We start from the raw sequence: 27547 nt of genomic DNA on the forward strand, positions 1-27547 counted from the left end.
CTGCAGAGTTAATGTACAGTACACCACCGAGCCTGCAAGTGTCCTGAGCTGCTCAGAGCTGGGTCGGCACAGCCCGGGGCAAACAAGGCGGCTGCGAGGATTCAAAGGTTCTGCCGGAGATTCGGTGTGGGGGGTACTCCAGCTGGAGCCTGTTGCCACTGTGTTTTAAAAGCATGCGAGGTCTGTATGGCTTGGGCATGAGAATCTTGCGGATGTCAGAGCGTCCGAGTAAATGACATCTATTTGGGAACTGAACTGGGGGTAAGCAGAACAGAGGGAAAAGAAAGGCAGCTGAGTAAGAAATTCTTAGAGGACGTCTGCCTTGCAGCTGTGAAATTCTTTATTTTTCTTTTTCTTTCCAAGGCGAAATATTAAAAGCTCACACACGGTTTTGATGACAACAAATTAGAGGGGATTCTGCAGTGAGAGAGTCGAGAGCTTAGTCATTTTACTTAAAGAGAGCAGACAGGCAGCCTTATTGTGAGGTTAGGCGGCAGACGAATTTCATCACAACAGCTCCTTCTGAAGTCATGATGGGAGCCCACACCAATCCTGTCCTGCAAAGCAGAGATCATTCATTGTCTTCGTACTTCAGCATTTGAAACCGGCGATCCTGAGGTTCGGAGAAGAAGTTGGCTTGTGCACGGTTTCCAGTCCCCTCTGCCCAGGTCTCTGTCGGACACGAATCAGACCCAGACGGTAGCAGTGTGTTAACGTGACCACACATGAATATGTGCCTAAGAAAGAAGAAAAAGCAGTATTCATCCCTAAAGGACAGCATGGAAAAGCAACGCGAAGTTTTCCATTTCCCTCCTAACACTTCTCTAACAAGGATAACAAGAAACTGTCTTTTGACTCCTGTTTGTCCACATTCCATAGTCCTTTCTGTGAGGATGCATTAATTCACACCCAAGGCAGTTGGATTTCACCAGGACAATATTTGCCATCATTTAGCATTAGCGAATGGACTGGTTATTTTAGTGTGCCGGCTAGTAGGAGCTTCATGGATGGACTCATACCTACAGTGCCCTGTGATGTTTCTTTCTTCAAATCCTGGAAGGGCTTTTGTTTTTGCCATTTGTGTTTTCTTGGGGGGGGTGATTTTGGGGAGGGGATTCATTACTCGTGGCAATAATTGTCCATGATCGATGCTCAAGCCGGAGAGTTGGGATTCATCTGTGAAAATCACCTCATGCCACATAGGAGACGAGGAAAATATTAATGACGGAAGGTCTGCGAACATGATGCATGTGAACACCTTCCCCTTCAGAAGGCATTCCTGGATATGGTGAGTAGTCAATGCCCCTTCAGTCTGAAAACTTAGAATTCTTAAAACCCATGACAGCAAGCAGAGGAAGGTATGTCAGGATCCCTAAGTAGAAAACGAAGAAGACCATTTGAGAAAGTAGTGGTTATGCAATTAAGTTTTTCTTGTTGTTACAAAGCATCCCCAATAAGAAAACATGAGGGCGTTCACATTAGCTAATATTTCATAATCAAAAATATAGAAAATGACAACCAGCCGAATAAGTAACAGAAATGGGAGGGTAGGGAATCTGCTTTGTCTGTCTTTTTTTAATTTGAAAATGCTCTAGGAAAGGGTATACATGGATTTGTGACATCTAATGTTAATTGGCCTGCATTTCCATAAATGGTTAAGGGAAACTTTGAATGCTGACTCAATATTTCAAAAAGAGTCGTAACATCTGACCTGATCACATTTAAGAATGCTTCAGCTATTCAAGGATAGCCCCTCTGGGCTGAACCAATAGAATTCTGACAGAATTCTCACACATGAATCATAAAGTGCACCAACTCTTACCGAACTTGCTTAGATATTGAACGTTTGGTCAGGTATCAAAGCTCGATTTAATGATTCAGTGTGTTGAGGTCTCCAGACTGGTTCCATCGCGTTCCAATTCATGCTGGCATCTGTGACTGAGTGTGTAGGAGCTAATGGCTGAGACCATGACAAGGACAAAGGTGCTTATTTTGAAAGTTGCTTGTTTTTATTGTACCTATAGGGGGGCGTGGATTCAATTGCTCACAGCAGAAACTTTGTGATGTATGATAAAAACACATTACAAGCCTTTTTTGTCTCCCAGTGTGCATGTGTTGTGCTACTGTATTGGGCCTGATTTTCAAAGTATGTTTCCCACACAAACATCTTGACCGGACTCAAGATAAGAAATAGATACATAAACACAATTCTGAGGGGTTTATAGCTGCTCATGTGGCCAACCATAGTCTCATAGTTTAAGACACCAGCAAAATCACCTACTGGGTTACAGAGGTTCTCATTCCCATCTAGAAATCGCTTCCAGCAAAGGTAGGGTGGGAGACCTCCTTCCCACCTCTTGTCACTCTTGTCTGGTGTCTGTTTTCTTACAACTCCAGAGTCGTCCAGAACCAGGGCTGTGGCATATCTCCCTTCTCTGCTGACCACACAGCCGCTGTCACCAAGCTCTGATGTGTCTGTGAGAGAGTCGGGTGGCAGATCTACAGGCCTCAGTGGCCCACTTCCAACTGCATCACCAGAGTTCCCAACTCAGAAGGGCTTTGGTGCCAGTGCCTTGCTTCCCCTGTTGGTGAGGGTCTGACGTCAGCATAAAGATCTAGTTGTTCTTCCAGAAAATATCACACCAGTAGCCCTTAATCCTGAGATTAAAAGGTCCTGGAAGTAGTCTTTGATCCATAGTAAGCATGTGTCCACTTTTCTTCTATTTTTTTTTTTAAGCTTTCTTTATGGTCAACGTCAGACTTCTTAAGATTTGCTTTAAACAAGGCAGAGGTGATTTTTCCCTTTAAATGATTGCCATTCTCACTTCTATAAAGTGTACCGTGCTATAAAGCAACTAACTGCTTCTGTCTTAGCTAAGTCCTATTGTCTGAGCCCATTTGTTTATGTTGCAGTAGCTAGGATGCCTGTAGTCTTTGGATGCACTGTAGTATAGTCGCCTTTTCTTTTCATTAGCCTCACCTCTACCTTTGACCGGAAAGAAACGAGCGGTTCAACCCTGTAGTTTTGGGAGAAAAATGCAAATTTGCTTATTCATGCTACTGTCACTCTGTAATGAATGTGTTCAAGGGGTGTATAGAGGAGTTGAGAATTCTGAATGGTTTCTTTTGTGCCTGGAGCTAGGTAACCCCTCATCCATTTCACCTCACGCTGTGTCAATTTGTTATTGTTGTGAACGAACTGAGCAAGGGCGGATACTGGTGCCCTGTCTGGCCGTTTTCCCCTGGGCTCCTTAAAAGGATTCGTTATTGAGGCACTTAACTCAGGACGAAGGGGGTGTTTTATGCCAGGTGACCCAATTAGCATCCTGCTCCCTTTCTCAACTCCCTGGTTGTTGTTGTTTTCTGTATAGATATCTTCACCTTTCAGTACTGCAGTAAATGGGTCTTGGTGTTTGATGGGATTCCTTTCTTATTGTCCCACGGTAAGAGTCCTTCTTGGACCAATTTCCATGCTCTTCTGTCTTCTTGTTAAGAAAAAAAAAAAGGCTTAGAAAGACGCTGTCTTTCTTCATCTTCACATGCTCCTCTGTTTCTTTGTGGAAGATCAGAAGTTGGCAACAGACCAATGGCAGTGAACAAAAAGCATTTTAAAGGAGACATGTGCTTTGATTTCAGAAACCCTAGTTCTGGTGTATGACGGCATTACACCCTTTTGATAGACAGGATAGAGAGAGCCTCTTTCTCTTTTGTTTCAGGAAGAGAGAAAAATTGATACAAAGCAGGTCTGGAGAAGTCTTCAGAAGTTTCTCAAAATCACGATCTAAATAGGAATACTCATCTTCCTATCCTTAACCTGGAGTGTTGGTCTTTGTACAGTCTTAGGAGGAGCTCACTGTTTCTTGGTTACAAGTTAAAGTTAATAAGTGGTCCAAGTACTTGGCTTAATAGAACACTAACTCAGAGTAATAACACACCACTTGTGTGAAGGGTATGAAGAATGCCTCTTTCTTGTTTGAAGCCACATTGAAAGTATTTGCTAGAGGATTTTATTGCAAAGGCGTCTTTCCATTACACATTTTAGCCTTTTTACTGCCAAGCCAAACAAAGATAAGCGTTTGCTTGACTGAATAAACAAGCACTATATACCTTCTGTGTTTTGTTCTGTCAAGTTATGAGAATAGAATGGTGGCTTGGAAATTCAGAAATGGTTCTTCCATGGTCGAAGGAGGAAACTACAGGTCAGCTTTCCAGGAATTTAAATTCTATCCAGCAGCAATTAAGAGGACTCCTCAGAAGCCTCATGATGCTGTGATGTTGAATTACATGAAAGGCTCCATCAAGGACACAAAGCAATGGAACTGACATAGGTTGGCAGCTTTTGCACACGCACAGCGCATACTTTGTACAATATGATTTGTAAAAATGTAATAAGATGTTATAAATTCATGCAAGATGCATAAAGTTGTGTTGCATGCGATGAAGATGGGTAGTTTCAAACTCCTGAAGGACATTCTGTTTGGATTCCTTTGAATCCCTTTTCTTTCCAATGGGCTCAACTGACTCAGAGAATGAGGGGTCCGATAGACGCCAAGGAACTTGGCTGAAGAAGATTTGGGACTAGTAATTATGGAGGGTGATTAATTATTTACTTATTTGGTGCTCAGGGTTCCGTTTCTAAGGAGATGTTTTAATGCTTCTTATCAAACTGCAATGGTCACGCTGACAGCTTTCTTCAACTAAGAGGTGAAATGGGGTGATTATAACCCCTTAAATCAATATCGAGGCTCTTTCTACTTTCAGGCTCCTACAGCCCTTTGCTGGACCATATGCTCTCAAATATCAGCTCTCAAAAGCTGCAGTCTAGAGGACACAGTTGGGTTCTTCCTCTATAGTCCAAGGATTTGACTCATGAGCTAGCCCGTTTTGTTTTGATTGATGCACATTCTTTATCGAATGGAGCAAAGTATAAATGAACACATAACAGTATAATTTGCATATGTTCAAAACTGCACACTATTTTAAACAATTAATCCAATAAATGAACATTTAGAGGACAAATAGCTTGCTGTTTAATGAAGGGAAATTCTTCCTCTCTGGCCATTTTCTGTCTGATCTTTTAAATTGAAAGCACAGGAACAGATCCTTGAAGTAAAGTTTGCAGAGTTTTTGAACACTAAATGGCAATGATGTATGCACAGATTTTAAGTTTTCTATAGAATAACAGTATTCTCAGTTTGGTAAGCAAAGTTCAGCCAGTATCTGCATACTTCCTACAGAAATTGCACATCAGCCAACCTGGTTTCAGTACTCTCTCTTCCTCTTTGAAACAGCTCTTCTCAGAACACCAGACTCAAAGCTTGGTTCTAGATCCCGGTAGGACCAAAAACTTTATTAGTAAGGACTTGGCTAGTAAACCTAGAGCTGATGATTCTGTGAGCTCCTCTTGGCCATCAGTCATCAGAGTAAGGCAGAAGGTCAGGTTCAGATTAAGGTTGTTTTTTAATTAGATGAACTCCTGATCTTATTAAATATACTTTTTTCCTCCTGGTGTTCAGTTTTGATGTCTTTCATTATCTCTATCTGAATTCTCCTTGAATTCTATGCAATACCTTAGAAGTTATAAGTGACAATAAAATTTGGCTACAATTGTTATAATTAAGAAGGAAATTTGCAACTGGAAATCCTGTGTGTGACCACAATATATAGAAATTAGACTGTAGGATTTTAGTCTTTCTTAGGTTGCTAAAATTTTGTATTTTCAGCTATTGACTGGGCTAAGTGGGGCCAAGCCAGAAAGGTCTTAGAAAATCGTAAGAAAGGAAGAAAGAAAGAAAGAAAGAAAGAAAGAAAGAAAGAAAGAAAGAAAGAAAGGAAGGAAGGAAGGAAGGAAGGAAGGAAGGAAAGAAGGAAGAAATGAAGAAAGAGAGAGAGAAAGAAAGGAAGAAAGAAAGAAAGAGAAAGAAAGAAATGAAGAAAGAGAGAGAGGAAGGAAGGAAGAAAGAAAGAAAGAAAGAAAGAAAGAAAGAAAGAAAGAAAGAAAGAAAGAAAGAAAGAAAGAAAGAAAGAGAAGGAAAATTGTCACCCAATAATTTGGTCTATCCCTTGTCTGTTAAGTGCGTCACCATCCACCCTCTTTTAGTTTTTTAGTATTGAAGTGCTACTTCTAATGCTGCTGTCTTTCAGCTGAGAGAAAGTCAACTCTGGGGGAAAAGGAATGTAGTTCAGGATTCTAAGATGGAAGAATAACTAAAAGGAAAAAAACAGCCACTTTCTCATTTGTCGTATGTTCCGTTTTTATTCTTTAACCCCTTACTTGCTTTTTATCTTTCTTTAATTATCACACAAAACTTACCTCTGTGTAACTTCATTCTAGTTTTTCAGGCAATAGAACGAAAATGTTCCCAAGCTGTTATTAGTTAACTAAGGTGTGGTCATCACTTGATGGGCTATGAGGTTGTGCTTCCTATTTTTGGATAATTGTCAGCCTATAAACATGGCTAAGACAGCATCTTTAGAGATAATGTCTTCTAAAAATTTGTAATGGTTTTGTGTGTGTGTTAGGTTTGAAGGATGGATAACCTAGATTTTACACAGAGGCTGTGTGGGGCATAACAACTCCCAGGGTTCCAATTGTAACATAAATCTCTGTTAATGTTTTATGTGGCCGTGTGAATGCGTGGTGAACTTACCAGTATTTAACATGTAGCAAACAATTTGTATTAGAGAAAATTAAAGACAGTCTCATTGAACACGAGTGACAGTTCATTAGAAGGACATGCTAAAAGCAAGTGAGTGACATTTTTTAAGAAAATACAGGTAACAAACATAACTATTTTATGTATCATAGATCAACAATACTAGCTGAGCTCTCCTGTACACTCCCTGTGAGTTCATATTCAGCAGGAACAGTGACTTTTATTTTGAACTTGTATGTATGTTATATGTATTATGTATGTTTGGTGGGGTTTTGTGCATGCTCAAGTGTCGCACGTGTGGAGACTGTCTCATGTCTTTTCAGTAGCTCTTTATTTATTTATTTTTGAGACATGTTTGCTCTCTCTCTGAACGTAGAATTTGCTGTTTCAGCTAGGCTGGCCAACCAGCCCCCAACCAGCACTAGGGTTTCATACATATGTCTACATGCCAGGCTTTTACATGGGTACTGAGGATTCTAAACTCAGGTCTTTATGTGTGGATGGCACACATAAATAGTTGAACCACTGAGCCATCTCACCAGCCAGCAGTGATTTTCTGTTTTCTCTGTCTTGACTCATTCTTTATAGAATGGAATTCTCTCAGGCTAAGAAATTTTTGCAAGGTGACATTCTGCTGACATAATGAAGATGGTCCACACTAGGTCTGGCCTGATTTTGGAGCCCAGTCTCTCTTTAATCTACCATATTGTTTTTGTAAAAGATGCCTTTACACTGTGTCTATGAGGCTTCTAGAAAACAGATTAACAATGTACCAGGAAAAAAAAATCATCCAATTTCCTTGTGATTGTTAGCAAGTTAGAGAAGTATGTGGACACCTGTGAATCCGAATGGCCACGAACAGCCTTTCCTTGAGAGAGGATTTGTTAATGTTGGCACTACGACCAACCCTGTACTCCCTCTACATCAGCAGCTTTTTCTGTAATGATTTCCACAAGGAATGTGCCATGAACTGTGTTCCCAAGGGAGGCATTCTTGCCTAAAGGGTCGTTTGCGAATGAGTAGAAGGTGCCTCTCTAGGCAGATGTGTTAGAACAGTTGCTGTACTTCAGGCTGATGAGGAAATACAGACTACAGTGAGTGCTGCATGGAAAGAACATTGGTGCAAAGTGAAAGGCATGCTATCCTCTGGGCACATGTGTGGCGAGTGTGGAAGGTCTTCTCCATTTACTGTCTCTCATCAGTCCAAACTAGCCCCGGAACTGCCTTTATAAGCACTACTTGGTGATGGCCGATGAAATATTTCTGACAGTGTTTTGCTGATAGTATAAGTTGAGGCATTTGCTGCCAACACTGCTTTTAAAAACAATTGACCAACTATGGGATTTTGAATTTTTATCATGCCATAGGCAACAAGCATTAACACCATCTGAAATGAGATCATATCTGATACTGGATAAGATCATTCTTAGTGAATTCTATTGGAACAGGTGGAGCATACTGATTTCTTTTAAGGATAAAGTATTTCCAAATAAATACCTTAAGAGTCCTAGGATGGACATAGTCATAGGTTGGTAAGACAGCCATAAAAACACATACTTACAGTATGGTAGGGGACAGATAACTCAAAGATAGTTTGGGACTTCAGGAAATACAAAGGATAACTCAGCTTAATTGCCTTAACACAAGTGCCTTAAACAAATGCAGTAATGGAAGACAAAAAATATATATATTGAAAAGTATAAAAATTATCAGTTCCTGAAAACGATTGTGGAGAGTGTTTTGAGGGAATGTCTTAGGGAAAAAGATTTATTTTAAATAAATAAAAGAATTAAAACATTAGATCCAGGTAACTTGTGGGTAGTGACTTCTTTCACAGTTTTTAACAGAAAGGATGGAAGGGAAGCAGAGGACAGGACAGGGAGGGTAGGAGGGAGGGAAAGCCAGTTGCTAGTTCAGGGACATTCCCAAAGGAAAACCCTGATGTAGACCTGGAATTCTAGTCGAGAATGCATAGCCTCTGAAAGAGGAAGGAAGGTCAGGGCAGCGAGAGATGTAGAAAATGTGTAAATGTGTAAATGTGTAAATTACATTGATGGGAGTCTTGAGATCCTTAGGGAATCTGGTCTTGTTACTTCTGTTTCCTATGAGATATGTAATAAAAAAAAAATGCATCTCAGCAGGGGATGTGGCTCAGCAAGCCAGGCAGAGCACTTAGTCAGGCCATGAAACAAGCCTCTGTGGGGATAGGAAAGGCTACAAGTTCAAGGGTGTTGAGCAAATTGAAAATGGGACACAGATGCTGAAAGGAGATATCAAGCCATTAAAAAGGGTTTTCGTCTGCTCTTAAATGTACTGACTCACAGTGTGACGTCAGAGGACAGTACAGAGGTCTGACGGACATGTTACAGTTCCTAATTACTAAATTGTGGATTGTTTTATGATTAAATTAAATGGTTTTATGATATTTTCCTATCAAATATGGCCTGGGGAATTCCAAAGCATGCAGTCTGTGCTGTTGCTGTCTGTTTGGTATTGGTAGAAAGTGTCTTATGAATATATTCATTAGATTGCAGTCCCAGGTTTGGGACTTGACTTTGGAAAAGCGAGATTCCTTGTGCTGCCTGGAAATAACTCTCCTGTGACAAACAGAAGCCCTAAGATGCTTGCCTTGCCTTTTGTCTTCAAATGAATAAAATACATAGTGGAAAAGGATTGAAAAAAAAAAAAAAGGTTCAGCTCTGCTCATTTTTAATAGGAAATTTTCTGTGGTTTTGCTCAAATGTCACAATTCCATATATATCACCAGATTTTACAAAGGTTATTTTTTCAAAACCCTATGAAGTTTATTTGAAAGTATCTCTATTCCCTGGGAAGCTCACTCACTAAAAATAACTGAGCACGCTGTAACTTCGATTGGTCTAACCTTATTTAAATACTTATTAACATAAATTTTCTTTTGTGTTTCTATGATGTTTTAGAGAATAAATGACAAATATGAGACATTAATAGATATTATTTAATGGTTTTATGATTCCATAGGCCACGATCATGATTTCTAACAGATTTTATATTTTCCTCTTAGCTGTTCTTCCTTCTTCCCTTTCTACCCTTTCTTCCTTCCTTCCATCCTTCCTTGCCTCCTTCTTCCCTTTCTTCCTTTCCCTCCTCCCTCCCTCCCTCCCTCCCTCCCTCCCTCCCTCCCTCCCTCCCTCCTTCCTTTCTTCCTTCCTTCCTTCCTTCTCTCCCTTCCCTCCCTCCCTCCTTCTCTTTCTTATGGCAGTGGGGTTGGAACCCAGAGTCTTGTATTAGTCAACGGGAAATGATATATGTGCTGTGTTCCATCTGCAGACATCTCTTAATATTCTTGAAGTTCAGGGGTCACCAATTCTCTTCCTAGGACTGTTGTAATATTGCAGCAGTGGCTTCAGAACCCACCATAATGTGCTGAGTGGTCCTGGTCACGTACTTATAAGGGAACTTCATGTTTTTCTCTTCTTTTGGTTTCCACGTTTTTATTTTCCAAATCCGAAGGTAAAAAGGTTAATTATTATGGAACTAGAAAAGAATCAGTGACCCCATACCTTAGATATATGTACTCATTTCTCTCTTTTTAAAGTGTGATTATTCTTCAGCTCAAACAGGGAAGTAATATGTTGATCAAAAAACTGCTTGGGGACTGAGTTCTGATTATTTTCTTTAAAAAATTACATGTATTTATTTATTATATAGGAGCATATGCATATCATGGTTTACAGGTGGCATCACAGGACATCTTATAGGATTTTGTTTGATCTTTCTCCTCTTTGGATCCAGGGAATCAAAATTAAGTTGTCAGCCTTGGCAGCAAGTGCCTTTACTTTCCGAACCTCCTCGCTGGCTGGAAGTTCTCATGGTTTCCTTCACATTTTGCTTATCCTATAGATGGTCCCTAGCCTCTGCTGTGGGTATTCTACATAGTTAATTTTAAACAATGGCCCTTTTCATAGGTATGACAGCAATGGTGTGCCTATAAGCGCTGACATTCACAATAATTAACACATCTGGTACAGGATCGATGTCTGCACCACATCTTACAAAGACTGTGTTAGATTGGAAGTAACTCCAGAATTGTGTCCGGAGTAGGACTTATGGCTGTCATGATTAATTTCAACTTCCATGCGAAAGGTCCTATGTTTGGACAGCTACATTTTCTATACTAAAAAACTGGGGTCTTGAGCTAAATAATTCTTAAACATCTTAGCTTCTAATGCTGGGTAGAATTTGCCCAAGTTTTCATATTTAGCTATTCTTCTGAATGGTGCTTAAACTAAGAGCACTCCTAGGAAGTTTCTTCAAAACTAATTGGCACTTCATTCCCATTCATTCATTGACTGCTTTTTTCATATGTATGTGTATATGTATGTATGTATGTATGCATGTATGTACATATGCATGTATGCATGATCTTTCTGCTGAGTCCAAAACCTTAAAATGATCCTTGCTGCTCTGTTATGTTTGTGCCTGCATTCATAACACTGATGTTACATTTTAGTTTGTTTTCATCATAACAAATGAAATGATTCTTCACATACATTTTTGCATGATCCAAACAAACTTTAGAAAAATCAATGTTCTTGTGTTTCATTTAGCCTAGAAAATATGTTGGTTCTACATTGTATATATTATGGTACTGGGCCCGGCTATATCTGGCCTCTGTCTTTTTAATCTCATAGTATAAAGTCTACTTATCTTTTTTATAATTCTTAATTTCTTTAGTTTTTTGACACACATATCTATATCAGAGCTTTTTAAGTTTTGAGATGATAATATACTGATGTCATTAGCCTCTTCCCTTTGCATTCACACCAGCAATGAGTGAGCATTCCTGATCACCTCCATCTTCTCCAGGCTTTACTGCTTGTAGCACAAACATATGGCTGTATACCAGAACCTCTCTGTTAAACAAGGCCCAAGGTAACCTAAATCAAACCAACATAATAGTTGTTTAAAGAAGGACTGAAGATGCTAGAGTCCAGCCGGCCCCCAACCCTGTGCCATGACACCCTCCTCTCTTTGTATAGCTCCTTAGGTGGGACTTTGTTATCTGAAGTCACTCTGCTACTGCTCAATGAGCCTTGTATTGGAATATTCTATGCATGGATGCTCTGCCGTAACAAATCCATGCTAACACATCAGTCCCCGTTCTGCTTTACTTGCTTACTCTGAATGCTAAGTAGAGTCAAGCCTTCCTTCTCTCCTCTTCAAACCTTTTGGACTTCTTATAGCACAGCTTTCTTTGCTACAGTACTTTGTTCTTCACACAGAAAGGCAGGCTGCATTGCAGCTAATAGAAGCAGCATGGATTCAGACAGACAGCCCAATTTTAATCTGGATGAGTTACTTAGGCTCTCGGGTACCCCGTCTGCAGAATGCAGAATGGGGGCTGAATGGTCATTATTACCTTTTGACTATCATGAGGATGAACTGATGTACATGTGACACATGTACTAAACTGCAGTTATTGGAGCTGTGGTAGATGGCCGTCAGTCAAATTGATATCCTTCTGAAGCAGACTGTGAGATAAGGATCTGATTGTGGGTGGCTTACTTGGTTGGGACTCTTAGGAACAGCAGCTTGAAAGTGTTGTAGCTAGTCAGAAAAAAAGGAAAGAAAGAAAGAAAAAGGAAGAAAGGAAGGAAGGAAGGAAGGAAAGGAAGAAAGGAAGGAAGGAAAGAAAGGAAGGAAGGAAGGAAGGAAGGAAGGAAGGAAGGAAGAAAGAAAAGAAAGAAAGGAAAGGAAAGAAAGAAAGAAAGAAAGAAAGAAAGAAAGAAAGAAAGAAAGAAAGAAAGAAAGAAAGAAAAGAAAGAAAGAAAGGAAGGAAGGAAGGAAGAAAGAAAGGAAGAAAGAAAAGAAAGAAAGCCAACATGGGGTATGATTGTGGTCAGTTAACTGCGATACTCAGCCAGACTCAATGTTGTTAAGAAGCCCTTGGGTAAACTCTTGCTACAGAATTGTCCCACTTGTTGGACGGGAAGACCAGAGTATTGATTCTCTGACTCCTGTTTCTCCTTCACTCCTGGCAGGGCCAGGCTGACTCGCATGCAAGCAGAGCCTTAGGTGCAGCACCGCATGTACTTCAACAAGAATACGATGGGTATGAATTTTCTGAGGGGAGATGGCACAGCTGCAGAACTGTCACCATAATTTTCCAGGACCTACTACATCTTGTTTTGTTCTGTTTGACCTCAGATAGCTCAGTTTTCTAAATTTCCATTAACACAGAAAGTCTACACCTTTCATTGTTAGATTATCCACTGCCTGATGGGGTTTTTCTAACCGACATATCTATCAGGGATAAACAAAACATTTGTGTCTTATGCACCTCTTGTTCTTTTCTCAAAGTTAGCTGTGCCCTACACCGCAAGCACTATGAAATGAGAGGTAGCAATGCCCTGGTCATGGAGGTAGGAAACTAGGAGTGTGTCCTTGTACTTCTGCTTATACAATATTCACTCTCTGCTAGCAGTTTAACCCACTTTCTTTTTTATTATTTTTTCCTCACATATCAAAAACATGGCAGGAAATCCTACTTCCCTATTGTGCTGTCATGATAAAATGAGGTATCGCAGACAAAAGTTGGAGTGAGGTCTTCTCAAGGAACAGATGCTAGGTCACAGGGATCTGCAAGATTTTCTCAGTGTTTTCCTGTTTCCTTTGTATTGCTTGACAGTCTCATACATTTATATAACACCTTGTGGTCAGTCACCACGTCCTCATCTACTCCTTTGTCCTCTGGAACTTCTCTTCCCCACTAGTGACTGTGCTGCGGCCACCCTTTGTGTCATCCACTGAACCTAATGAGAGGCATTTGCTCTTGCCTAGGTGTAAGGGCTGATTGTTTGTGGCTACACCGCCAAAGGACACCCACTCCCCCAACAACCATTAAGCGCCAATACTACGTGTCTGAGTAACTTTCCTATTGCTGTAATAAGATACTACAAACAAGGCAAATTGTAGAACAAAGTGTTTCCTGTGAAGAGCCCAGCAGATAGGCAGGGATGATGCTATTGCACTAGGTGAGAGCTTGTGTCTGGACCTGCAAGCAAGAGGCATAAAGAGAGTTCACTGGGAATGGAATGGGTTTTTGAAACTTCAAAACTCACCCCCAATGACATACCTCCTCCCATAAGGCCACACCTCCTGCTCCTTCCCAAGCAGTTCTACCACAGGGGACCAAGTATCCAAGCTTAGGATTCAATAGAGGCCATTCTTATGCAAATCACCTAATTCCCATGAGGAGGGTGGAGCCGCCACCTGGGCCCCTACTCCATTCATGGTGAATGGGCCCCTTCCTTGATGGGTCTAATCTTGCACAGGGACTTGGGCAGACAACCCCAGCTGAAGTGAAGTCATGAGTGCAATGGCTATGTCACGTCCAAAAAAAAAACATGTTTGTACTATGTGTCTCCTTAACTTCTGCCCGCTCTTTCTTCCCCCTCTTCTGCTACACTCTTTTGACTCTAAAGTAAGCGATACCTTAGGGTTTTGTCATCATAATTATTTTTAAGTTTCTTTCATTTTGATTTTTGCCTGTTTTTAAGTGTCATGAAATATTAGCTCAAGAAAAATTATTCATATAATTTTATATATTGAAATATTGATAATTTTAAAGAAAAATAAGTGAGACTTTAAAAGACAGAAAGTGTGCCATATTTATTTCATTTAAAATATTAAGTACATCTATTCAATAAGATGATAAGTGAAATTTTGAATTCCTTTCCAACATCACAATATGAATCTACTCTTATGAAAGAATATCAACAGCGATTTTATACTTACAAATTTCTTGGCTAGAGCATATCTGGAAATTCACAATATATTTAATTATCTTCAGGCTCTAGAGTCATGGTTCCCAGTGATTAGGAATGATGAACATTGACAAGAGGTGTTGGGGGGGGAGCAACTGTGTCCCACATCAGAAACATTTCAATGAGTTTGTGAAAGGAAAAAAAAAGTTCTTTTGTCTGTACACTCTAATAACAAGGACCATGGAAATCTAGGATAGAAGAATGAGTTCAAAGCGAATTTGCCATGTGTATTTTGATAAAACAACTTTTCTATGTCTACGTCACTGTAGAAAATGACATCCTTTCTTAATGACCACCAAGTGCCAATAGTTTCTCTGTGAGCACTGGGGTCTCCTGGGCCCCTCTTTTGTCTATGACAAAATGTCTCTGGACCCAGTCTTGTGAAAGTCTTGTACAGCTAACCACAGAGGCAGTAAAAAATTGACTTTTCCTCTTCTTAGTGTGTAAGGCAAGGAAACAATCCCATTTTTTAGTGTTCCACCTGAGTGAAATTCAAAAGCCAGTCTGATGTTGACCAGCTGAGTTTTGTTGTTGTGGTTTTTTTTTGTTTGTTTGTTTTTACTTTTTGTGCATCATATTCTCATTCAGTGAAGAAAAATATAATAGCACAGACATCCATGTTTTTGCAAGGATTCACTAAAATCATACGTTTATTTGCTTGTTTACACTTTGCTTCCATGTGTGTGTTTGTGTATGTGTGCATGTTTGTTTGTATAGATGTGTGCCTGTGAATATGCATGTGCGTACACTTATATGTGTGTGTATTTGTGTGTACGTACGTCTGTGCATACATGTGTGTTTTATTATCATAGTATCTGAGAATTTTTAAGATGTTTGATTCATCTTGGTGCCCTTCCTGTCCCTTTTTGTCCTCATAAATTTCTGTGAAGGCCATGGTACTTCAAAGCTCTTTGGTGATTTTAACAAAATGGTTCATTTATAATGGAAAGAAAGAAACTCCATGAATATGATTTCACTGAAGTCTGTGTTCATAAAAGTATAATCTGAATACAATTTCTTAAGAAGAAGAAGAAAAGGAGAAGAAGAAGAAGAAGAAGAAGAAGAAGAAGAAGAAGAAGAAGAAGAAGAAAGAAGAAGAACAAACAATGCCCCAAGTAGTCATCCCAGAGTTACTGGCACATCATCCTTGAGTACCCTGAGTCCTTTCATATTCCATCATAGTGTGAGATGTCCAGTCTTAAGTCCCACACACATTCCTAGTGTCAATAACTAAAAGATGCCATAATTTTTGTGATTATTATTATTATTATTTATTTTAGAAAAGAGTCTCACTATGTAATCCTTACTTACCTGGAAGTCACAGTGTAGACCAGGCTGACCTCTGATCCACAGATATTTACCTGCTTCTGCCCCTGTGACTCTCAAGAATGCTGAAGCCTCGATGATGAAAATGTTCTTAAGTGATCTAAGCATGTATTCCATTGATGCAGAAAGTGTGAACCATGAAAATCACAATAAAAGAACATTAGTTTAGAAAGGGGGAGGGGCTGGTGTTGACAAAGAGAATCTTTCACATTTATGAGGCAAGTCAAATGAGTCGTTGCAGGACTATAGAACACAGCTCTATGTTTTCGTATATATTTTTTGATAGTAAAACAAAACAAACAAGAATGGAAACTGCAAAGAAGCCATAAACAGCAATGGCATACGTGAAGGGGTTGGAGTGGCAGATGAGTCCCTCTACATCAAAGAGTTTTACCTCTAAAAAACCTAGAGCTTTAAAAAGCAGTAAGACAGCCACAGTGGTTTAACGACTATGGTCACTGTCCCATCTCTCCCCAGGACCTCACCTCTTTCCCTTAGCTTCACTCTCAGTGTCTCCATTGGATAATCTGAGTTTCATCTGCTTTTCCCACACCTTCTGTGTTTTGGATCCCAGATGTTTTGTTTATCTATCTATCTATCTATCTATCTATCTATCTATCTATCTATCTATCTATCTATCTATCTACATATCTATCTAGGTTTTATTCTCAAGAGACTGGCTTTCCAGCCCCTTAACCCTTATTGCAATTTATCACTGTTAAATGCTGTAAAGCTGTTGAGTACCATCTTCAGGAAGCAAACAGTACATCATCCTTAGGGCCTGTTATTTAACTGAAGTCCCTAGTGCCTTTCACAGACATGCTCTACATCAACAAAGCTGCACGGGGGAAACTTTCCGTGTCATAGCAAAGACTTCCGTTTCTTTCTTGTATTACCTTAAAAGTCTACAAACAAAAAATATATTGGAGGGGCCAGCATTTGTTTTATGTGTAGTATTAATTACATGTTTTAGGGAGAAACCTTTGTTTTTTTCTTGGGCATCTGCATGAATTGATTTGTAAAATAAACAACACACTCTGTCTTGTAAGTAGCTAAAATTACATATATATATATTTCTTTTCTCTTTGAGAATTTATTCAAAATCTGCATTAGTGTGCTAATATGTCTGCTTGATTAATGTATTTTTCATCCTGATTGTGACCTACTAATTTTATAGCTGTTAATTATATTATAATCTATGACCACTAGAGATAAGCACCCTAGGGTGAGTGTTAGTTATTGTTTTTGACTCAAAGTACTGCCAGCATTACTGACTTAGTTCACATCGAAGTTTGGCTAGAGTGCATTAATTGATTTATTTATTTTTCTTGGAGATGTGTATATTTCTGTGAGCATCAATGTCTATGATAGAGTGAATTGATCATAGACTAGAATTGATAGAATTGAAACAGACGGGTTGATAATAAGACTCTAAGGACATGCCAAGGGAAGCTCTCGCACATATTAAGTCATTTTTGTCCTAGGCATATTTATACAATGTACAAATATTTTATGGTGCTTTATGTGACATCTATAAGATTAGAGAGCAGTATTTGACACTTGAATCTTACTGTGCTTGGTTAATTTTGCACAACAGCCTTATTTATTGTGCAGACAGTAATAATTCTCATAAGAATACATGCACTTTGAAATGTCTACAGAATGTCAGGAGGTTGGATGCTGTGATTAAAGAATATTCTCTTCCTACCCTCATTCTCAGTCTGGTTTTACAGCTGTGTAACTAGAACAAACAAAGGCCTGTGGTGGAGGGGAATAGGAGGGCATGTTTTGCTTGCTTCTTTTATCTTTTTTAGACCTAGAGAAAGGTAGACGATGCAGCATTCTGAGAGCACCTCAGGCTGTGTCATGCCTGGAGGGCTGTTCCACCTGACTACTCACAGCCTTCAAAAGCCAACCATGATATTCACAACCAAATAATAATGTGCTAACCTCATTCACAGTAATCACAGTTAATGTGGAATTTGTGTCTGCCATTTCATTTTGAAGGTAAAATAGGAGACTTATTTTGGAGATTTCATGTAACATCCTGGGCTGCATCAATAGACCTTGAATAACCTGAAATAAAGAGGTAATGAGAGCACTTGACTCTGCATCATTCAGACCTTTGCTGGAGCATCAGGCCCACTTCTGAGCTACAGACAAAACCAAAGAGGACCCAGAGAGTGACAAAGAGAGGAAGCAAAGCCATGCCTTGTTCACATATCAAGTGGTTGAAAGATGGTAATTGTTAGAAAGACAAAGCTATGCAGTAATCAAGGGTCTAGTTCTTGGAAGAGGCTGGCTCGTTGTGGCCACTAATCTGAAATAAAAGTACTACAACCCCTGCAGTAAGGAGGATTAAGCCACAGATGCAACTTCATGCTGTAGTGATGAGAGGAACATTTTCTATGGTGAGACCTGCAGAGTTCTTGCGGCAAAGTAACCATTGCATGCAAAGATCAAAAATCATGCATATCTATTGTCGTAGCAATTTGTCAACATTTATCATTTGTTTTCCTCTCCTAGATTTAAAATGTTCTCATTACACTGCCCTTTCATATTTCCTGTATTTAAATCTAAACTGTTGACTAATTGTTTTCTTGGAATGCTTGAGGGACAGATGTTTATAGACATCAATATCTCAAGTGTTTCCTGTCATTTATGAAACTTTTCCTTAACTGGGCCATGTGGTTAGTGGGTCTCAAAATTTCTGATCAGGTATTAATTGATAATTTAAATTGGCTAATGTTTTTCAGGAAATGCAAGGAAAATACATGCGTACTGGAGTTCATTGATGAGGAATATTCCATATTTTTATTTTAGAGAATTAAATATCAGCATATATTGTTTTGCTTAGACTTTGCTGCGTAATTATGCCAGTTTAAAGTACAGTTCTAGCTATTTAGAACTTTTAAAAATAAGACTTTAAATACTTCTTGATTTACAGAAAAAAGTGACAAAAGTATAAGGAGTTTCCATATACTCCATAGCTATTTCCTGCTCTTCTTAATTGAGAATTTTACATTTGTCATAAAGCATTTTTATGAAATCCACACCCTATACCCTCCCTTATCTCCTACCAGCATTTTTAAGCTCCCAGTTTCTACAAGTGTTCTCTTTAACATGCACACAGATACACACTGAGTCTACATAGCACAGTCTGTATATATGTGGGGGGGGGACCATTTACTGGAACAAGGAGCATTAGTAGCATTTCAGGGGCGAAATCTCTTAAAACAAAAACTCCCCCTCTGTCCCCCAGCAGCCAGCAACTGCCAGTAGCTTCTCAGCTACTGGTGGGACTTCATAAGCCCCTCTGCCATCCATGCTGGAATTTTGGTTGGCTTGATCTTCTGCAGATCTTGTTAACTAGCACCTTATAAGAATATGATGATTTTTTTACAGTTAATATAGTAATTATTGCCAATCTTGTTTATCGATTAAATTAATCAATTAATACTTTATTAACTAAAATTCATAATTGTTTATAAAGCCAGTTTCACTGAACATTCATTTTTTTTTTTAAATCTAGGGTCCTATCCAGGACAGCATTATTTATCTCACCTTTAAAATACTTTTTGGCTATACCAGTTTGTCAGATTTTCCTTGTTTTTAATGACATTGAAATTTTGTAGGAGTCCTGGTAAGGTGCTTAGAGAATGCCGTCAAATAAGGTTTTTTGATAATTGTTGTTGTGTATTTGAGGGCAAAAGTTAACACTTCCATGAGCCTTACTGCTTATTACTGCTAACCTTAATCTGTAGTTGAGGTATTATGGGTCAAAATAAATTTATCCTACCCTTTTGATTTTCCTCTATATGGAAGTCACTGAGAACAATACCTGATTAAATATCAGATATATGTCACCTCCTTGAAGACATAGTACTAACATAAAATATCTGGAATTTTCTATACAATTTTTGCCTATTTTCTATTAAATTAATTTAATTATTTATGTAGTTGTTTGTGTCAACCTGTAAGAACTCAAAGGTATGTATTTTAAACCTTGTCTTGGCACATAATATGACAATACTTTTTGTTTTGCTCACATTATTCCTCCTTTGGCCTTGATAACTGTGTTTTTTGTCTAAATTGACTTCTTGATCAGTTGGGAAAGCCAAGAATAACAGAGAAGCACATAGCTGGGCATGGTTCATGCCTTTAATCCCAGCACTCAGGAGGCAGAAGCAGGCAGATCTCTGTGAGTCTGAGGCGAGCCTGGTCTACAAAGTGAGACCAGGACAGCCCAGGCTATACAGAGAAACCCTGTCTCAAAAAAAAAAAAAATTAAGAGAGAGAGAAGGGGGAGAGAATCTGTGTGGAAGTTCCAGAGGAGATCACCTAAGGGGGAAAAAAAACCACCCTGTACCCATGAAACACTGCTGTATAAGCTGAGGTCCTTATGGATTAAAAGGGGAAATGCTAACTCAGGAACTCTCTCTTGTTTTTTGGATGCCAATGAAGTCAACTGTCATGATCCAGCAGACCTTGACCACCATTCCACTGAGCTCATGATCTAAAGTGAAGCAATTTTCTTTCTCAGATCCATATCACAGCAATAGAAAACTTCCCAGAGCACATGTTTTTTTAGTTGCTTACTAGTTCTTTTGGCAAGTCTGGACTGATTTTGTTGTTGTTGTTGTTGTTGATTTAGTGTAGTTTTCTTCCAGTTTTTGTATTTTTTTTATTTCCTGGAATCTTAAGTTTCTTGAAATTTATCACAGATATTATTATTTCGTAATCCAGATTCATCTATTTCTTCGACAAGCTCTGGTTCCTTTAACTGAAAAATGATATGAAAATCTAAGGTCCGCTCTTTCTGTAGAGATGTCATTACTTCTAGTCTTCCTTCACTGACAGCATGGAAACGCGCCTTCCTCCTAGCACATCTGTCTAGATGCATTTCTGCAATACTTATATGTGTAACCATATGCACAATCACATGCATGCTTGGATAGATGGATGGAAAAAGAATGGAAAGATGATATATGGGTAGGTAGTTAGATAACACGCAGGAATCCATACTAGTATTTCTGTCTCTAATTCGTTACTGCATAGATAGTTTCTATTCTTTGAAACCTTGTCAACATGTGAGAAAACCAGAACGCACAATATTTACTGCTTTCTTATATTATCACTGAATTCCAATTCCAGTACAATTGCTTCATTTGTCTTACTGATGTTGAAGTATGTAAGTAAAAGCTAGCCCTTCTTCCCAACTTTGGAAAAATCCCGGGTTATTTTTTTTTCTTCAAAAAAATGATTTCTACCCTACAATCTCAACTAACTCATAATATATTACATTGCCAGATAGTTTTCTGTTCATTAATAGTAGTACAATCAACTTTATGCTGTTTACAGAAATTGGAAAATTTTAGATATTTCCACATTAAGTTTATTGAAGGCCTTCACCTCTTTTTCTAGTCATACCCTTCCCGTAACAACAATTCATCTGTAAGATGACAGTTTGTAAACAGACTAGTTTGATAGTTTGTATCTAATGCCTGTAGTCTTTGGAAGGATTACAAACCACTACAGGTTGTTTGTCTTTTGCTGGTAGCTCCAGTAAAGAAGTACCTTGTAGGATCCAATTGTAAAGATTCTTTGTTGGCTGTACTGTCAGGTAGGAGCATCCTTCTAATCAAAAAGGGGAGCAGGGATTTGGTTCCAGACATTAAAATAACTGTTTGCAAGCTGCCTAGGCCATTAAGAGAACTCTCAAGAATTGGGGTTTTTCAAAATTTATTTTATTCAAAGTAATGGCCAATATTTTTAATGAGTGTCATGAAAATGAGTGCCATATGTTGAGACCTTGCACAAAATGGTCAATATGCCTGTAATTTGCATTTAGTATGTTGTTAAGTCGGAAACTAACAGAGTTGCACTGCAATATGTCGGTCAGAAGACTCAAGAACACTTTCATTTTGCCTTGGGCTCTTACAAAAGTATATGTCCAAATAGTGCTTTTTTTGTAGTCTAAGATTTTAGGGGGAAAGGGGGAAAATCATTTCATTTCACAAAGGAGAAATGCAATGTGAACATAAGTCTTAAGGCAGGCAAAATGGCAAGTAAACTAAATTGGCCTTTGACATCCTCTTTAGCTGCTGTTCCTTCAGCTGTTTGCCACATCAAGACATTGCCCTCCTATGATGCAACATGCTATCTCCAGTCACCATTCATTCACGTGGGGACCCTGAGGCTAAGAAGGTTTGTGAAAATTTAAACATGATTGGGGACCATTTGAAATTTATAATCAAAGGGGGGGGGGCAGGTAAGCATTAATCAAATGAATTTCCTCCTCTCTTCTCCTCCTGTTCTCCCTTCCCATCCCTGTTCCTTTCTTCGTTCTCTCCTTCTTTTTCCCCTGTAATGGTTTTAGAAGTTATAGAAGAGACACACACAGAGTTCACCCTAAAAGGGGACATTTGTCCTGCTCAGGGAGATCCGGAATGTCTTTCTGTGGAAGGATTGTTTGAGCTGTGATTTGAAAGATCAGTAAGAATTAACCAGGGAAAGAAAACTGAGAGAACCATATGTGATGAACAAAGCATTGCCTAAAGCTCCAGTTTGGGGAAACACACAGGAGAGACATGAAGCTCAACAGAGATATTAGGCTACCGTGCTGAAGATCCTTACAGAATTCAGAAGTCAGTGGGTGGCCGTGACATTTCTGATGTAGAGTTCACTTCCCATCCAAGCTTCTAGCGCTTCCATTTCCCAGTTTTCTTAGGAAAAAAAAAATTTAGCCAGGAGAAGTATGGTATATTAATCCATCCAATAAAGATTTGTGTTTACCTTTGTATATCATGTTCAAATTTTACATTTTGTTTTCCTAGTGGCATTGTTTGCTTTATGGAATCTGTTGCTTTCCTCCCTGTCCCCTGCTCCCATGGTGATCACTCACTGCTCTATGGACTCTGTTTCTCTTTTTCCATTCTGAGATGGAGAACGTATCCCCGAATGTGTAAAGGGGCAATGTGACAGAGGACAGGAGAAAAGGCAGTAGAAGGGCCAGCTGCACCCTTCCTGTGTATCATCCTGCTTTTATGCCATCACTGCGCCACCTTTCCTGTACGCTGAGGAGAAACTGTAGCTTCATTACTTGTCATTCGGCTTCTGTCTCTCATCTGAGATCCATGGGGTGACTCTCTAGCCTCTGGACCCTTAGTCCTGCCTGCCGGCCCATCTCTCTCTTCTCAAGTGCCCCTCTAAGGAAAAGCTGTGTCGGTTTCTAGCACATTGCTCAACATCTTTATCCCGTGATTCCACGACCTTGTGTGCTGTCCATGAATTTCTCTCTATTCACCGCCTATGTTTTGAAATCCTTCAAATATGTTATCCTGCCTTCCCAGCTTTTGGCATACTGCTCCTCCCAACCAAAATGTCTCCCAGAAGCACCTCATCTGTGTAATGGCAACTGCCTCTTCCTTCAGGACTCAGAGAAGTCTTGCCTTTTCACGGAGGCCTTCTTTACCTAAGCTCCCGTGCCACATCTTAAGTCTCTATTCAGCCTCTACATTGCTGTTTTGCTGTGGTGCTCTAAGAGGATGGACGGTACCTCAAAGGAATGAGTTTGCAGGGGACTGCTTGTCATCACAACCTCATTCATTATACTTCCTCACAGCCAGGACAGAGCCTGTCAGCTACTTGCCATTTGATACATATCTGTTGGATTAGTGAATGAATCTTTACTCTTTCTTTCAGTCATGCATCCTGTATTCTCTGTGAATATACAGAGAAGCAGAGTTATAGGCTAGGCCATTTCACCACAAGTTTCTTCGTACACCCATGGATTTAAACAAGATAACTTAATGCAGACTGCAGGACAGCTTCTTCGTGACCTTTTCTGACACATGCCAGATACTTTATCTATTAAGTCACCTTGAACTGAGCTCACAGAAGCTGTAGTTTGGAGGTTTTCAAGTTCAGAACTTTCACAGGCTGTTTGCTGTTCATCTCATCCAAATTGCTCTTTCTATCTCTCCCCAAATGGATAATAAAAACATAAAGCATTCACCTTCTGCTAGCTACTATGCTCAATCTTTGTCAATATCTTTAAAACACCGTAGGTTTCCTATCCTTGCTTGTATGGAAGGTAATAAGCAAACAAATAATTCACCTAGGTTCTCATTTGTGGTGTATAGCAGAGCTCAGATTTAAATTCAGGTTCCCCTGTAGATGTAGCACATGCTTGCTCTCTCCCTTCGTATCTCTGTGCCGCCATTTCTTCATGCCCAACCTAACTCTCTATGTGCTACTTTCTCTGCTTCTTCTGACTGGAGAATGGATGCCTTTTAACAACCACAGATTTCTTGGCATTCACCTGACATTTGTTCTCTAATAAGTTAATTTTCTTTCATGTATGTAATTGGTTTTTCCTTTTGGAAGCAAAGATTTGGGGGGGAGGTTCTGTTTTATGATCTCTCTGAGGAATGGTAGAGTACAGTGTGGTCAAGAGGTGGGGTTATAAACTTGGGCTCCTTAGCTTTCTACTTGGGGTCTTTCCTTTAATAGCTGCATTGACTTGGTCAAGGTTTTCTGTGACTTCTGGTCTCATCTGTACGATAGAGTAACTGAAAATACCAGCTCAGGAGGTTGCTGCGAAGATTGAATGAGTTAATGTCCAAAATGTACTTATAACCGTGTCTGGTACAAAATGACCATCCAGCAAACATCACTTATTCTTCCATAGCCTGAAGGGTCTTTCCACCCGCAAGATGTTCCTTAGTCTCAGCTGAATGGCTGTTATCTTTTTGTGGGCTATGGTGACTTCAGGGAATCACATTCTTATTTGAGAATTATGTTAACTGGCATGGGCTTGCTTTCCATTTCTCTTTCATTGAGTCCCGCTGCTCCACTCCTGGGTGACTGAAACATTGTGAAACCTTTTCCCACTCTAATATCTTTGAGGCTGAAATCCCTCTGTGGTTGTTGGTCAGCTCTTTGCAGGGTGACTTGTCTTTTCTGTCCTCAGGCATGCTGAGATTTTCAGCTGAGCAGTGTGTGTGACATCTGTCGTCACCCCACCCAAGCCCCCACCTGGTCATACCCAGATGGTTTGGGTAGCTTGGAACCTTGCGGCGACACAGTCGGGAATCAGCAAACTAATGTTCCTTTCTCCACACTCGCAAGTTAAAGAAAGTACACTTGAATATTTATCAGTATTCAGTCACTGCTGAGAAAGAAAAAGGAGACCCCTGCCTTCGTCAGCATTTCGATTGTGCAAAGTGGTTAAGCCACGTGTAAAATATAACACAATGACATACCCTGCCATCCTGAGAATTTAACTCTGGTGAGATGTAGTTACCAAGTCAGAAAGTGAGAAATGGGTTTTCTTTCTCTCTCTAGTACTCAGAAAAAAAAAAAAAGACATTTCCCTGGTGACTACCAACACCAATATCATGCTATGATTCTGATTTGTAAAATATTGCAATATTGCTGTTTTTCTAAAATTAAAAAAAGTACCTGTGAGAAATTATTCCAATCCAACTAGAAAAGTTCATTCTAAAGTAGACATGTTTAAAGAGTTGTAAGTCGTAAGTCATGGAAAGAAAACATAACTTTGATTTATGTTTAAAAAAAACAACTATATATTATTTTAACGATTACTAGTCCTGCAGCTTATTTGAAAATGGATTCCTATCCATATATCTTTATTTGTCTCCTACTTTACATGTAATTTAAAAGGATTAGGCAACTTTCCCAAGGGAACATGCTAGGCCTTTCTCAGAGGACTGGCTACAGCACTCTGATTTTACAGGCAAATTTCAGCTTGTCACTTCAGGTGGCATAGCCTTCACTGCTCTTGTTTGGAAAGTGCTGTGTTTGTGTGTTAAATAGACACAGAATGTTCCTCCTCTCAGATGCACTCCATGTAAGACTTTAGATAACTGATTATTATTTTATAAGCATGCAAATCAGTAATTTCCATTCTGAAAGTAATATGAAATCTTCACTGGAAAAGGCTGAAAAAAAAATGACCACCCAATAGATTTACTCATTTAATTAAGGAGACTTTTAGATATGTCCCTATGCAAAGTAGCTTCTGACTTGCTTTGCATTTTCCCATTATTCCCAAGCAGGAGTTAGAGGGAAAAATAGAGATGAGAGGTAGGCAATCCATCCACAAGCAGCAGCCGAAGGAATAGGGAATAAAATGGAAAAGCATTCACAGCATTCACTTCTAAGAGTTATTGATGTATGTTGTGGACAAACGATTTATTTCTAAAACTGAAGAAATAAATAAACAAAAGCTGTATTAATTGTGGCTCCCAAACTCTGGAATGCATGCTTTCATACTCCAGGCCCTAAGAGCAGCCCTAAGGAAAAAAAACAATCTTAAATTAAAAATTGGAACGGATGGCATGTTAATCTAAGTCTATCCTCACTTCATGGCTGGGTGAATTAGTTAGAGTAGGTAAGAGCTAAATCCCAGTTTCAACCTGGGAAGCTCCAGGCCAGCTCCATGGAATGGCTTTACATTACTGGTTCTCAACCCTCCTGACGCTGCAACCCTTTAATTCAGTTCCTCATGTGGTGACCCCCAACTATAAAATTATTCCATCACTACTTCATAACTGTAACTTTGCTACTGTTATGAATCCTAATGTAAACATCTGATATGCAAGATATCTGATATGCGACCCCCAGGAAGGGGCTGTGACCCACAGGATGGGAACCTCAGTTTTAGAGGAACACAGTTCTATTAACCACGGTGCCTGTAGACCTCATGACAGCAGAAAGGGGTGGAACTCAAATACTGTTCTCCAGATTCCATCAAGAAAACGGAATCAGTGCAAGTTTGCTTACCCCAGATACCAGAAGGGAAATTCTCCTGTGGGGTCAAAAGGAGAAGAAAACCAGAAATGGGGGAACTGATGATATCGACATTACAGTTTTAAGTGATGGCCACAGCAGTATCTTATCCTGTCAAAACCTTTGTCTTAAAATATTTTTGTTGTTTTTTTTCAAACTTTAAAATGATGTGTTTCCTTATGACATTTTCACGTTTGTTTCATACTTGGCTCATACCCCCCTTCCAACATTGTAGTCTCATTATTCTTTCAAGAACTTTTCAGAGCCTTAAAGATACTCTTTAGTAATGCCTTTTGACTCTCAGATGACCCACCTGCCTCTCACTTGCATCCTTTCTGCTTGCCATTTCCCAGGAGACTCTGAGAACAATGGGCACACTGTTTCTGTCACCTGATTGCTTTCCCCTGCTTTGCCCTGCTGGGTTCATCTGCTAGGATCCCCCAAACATGGCTCACCTGTTTCCTTTGGCAATTTCTCTGCATACTGCCCTACCCCCTTCGTTCCTCAGACTTGATTTCAGTATTCAGACTCCTCCCCCTCCCCTGAACGTCTTCATCGTCCTGATGACCTTTAGCATGGCTCTCATGTCATTACAAAAAGCTGCTTACTGTGTGTCTGCCCCACTAAGGACTAAGAGCAAGAACTAGATGTCAACTATGATGTCAGCCACTATGTTAACTAAACCAGAGGAAGAGCTCTTTGTGTTCCTGTTGAATTAATGAATGAGTTAGCTTTTCCTCATTCACATGCTTGCTTGTATTCTTCAGTGAAATCTGCTTTTCTTACTGCTCTTCAAGGAATGGGAACACAACAATTGATTTACCTGTAGGAATTGGCTTCTTATATATTTTCCTTGAAACTTTATAGAATTACTGTATATCTAAAGACACAGAACCATTCCTGAACCATGCCTGAGAAGGGTTTTCATGGATTTGTTAAACT

The 27547-nt window shown here is 39.5% G+C and overlaps 1 protein-coding gene across 3 annotated transcripts in view; it reads left to right on the forward strand.

Moving 5' to 3' along the window:
- Positions 1-27547, forward strand: part of Pde4d (phosphodiesterase 4D) — an 820129-nt gene that overhangs the window by 305558 nt on the left and 487024 nt on the right. Inside the window, exon 1 of one of the 3 annotated variants that reach the window (XM_060385706.1) lies at positions 31-1288. The exons of the other annotated variants lie outside the window; for them this stretch is intronic. Within the exon in view, the coding sequence (XP_060241689.1) occupies positions 1149-1288 (140 nt within the window). The 5' untranslated portion in view covers positions 31-1148. Of the gene's footprint in view, positions 1-30; positions 1289-27547 lie in introns of those variants that run through there. 3 annotated transcript variants of the gene reach the window in all.

The sequence above is a fragment of the Meriones unguiculatus genome, chromosome 6 (genome assembly GCF_030254825.1).
Source record: "Meriones unguiculatus strain TT.TT164.6M chromosome 6, Bangor_MerUng_6.1, whole genome shotgun sequence".
NCBI lineage: Eukaryota > Metazoa > Chordata > Mammalia > Rodentia > Muridae > Meriones > Meriones unguiculatus.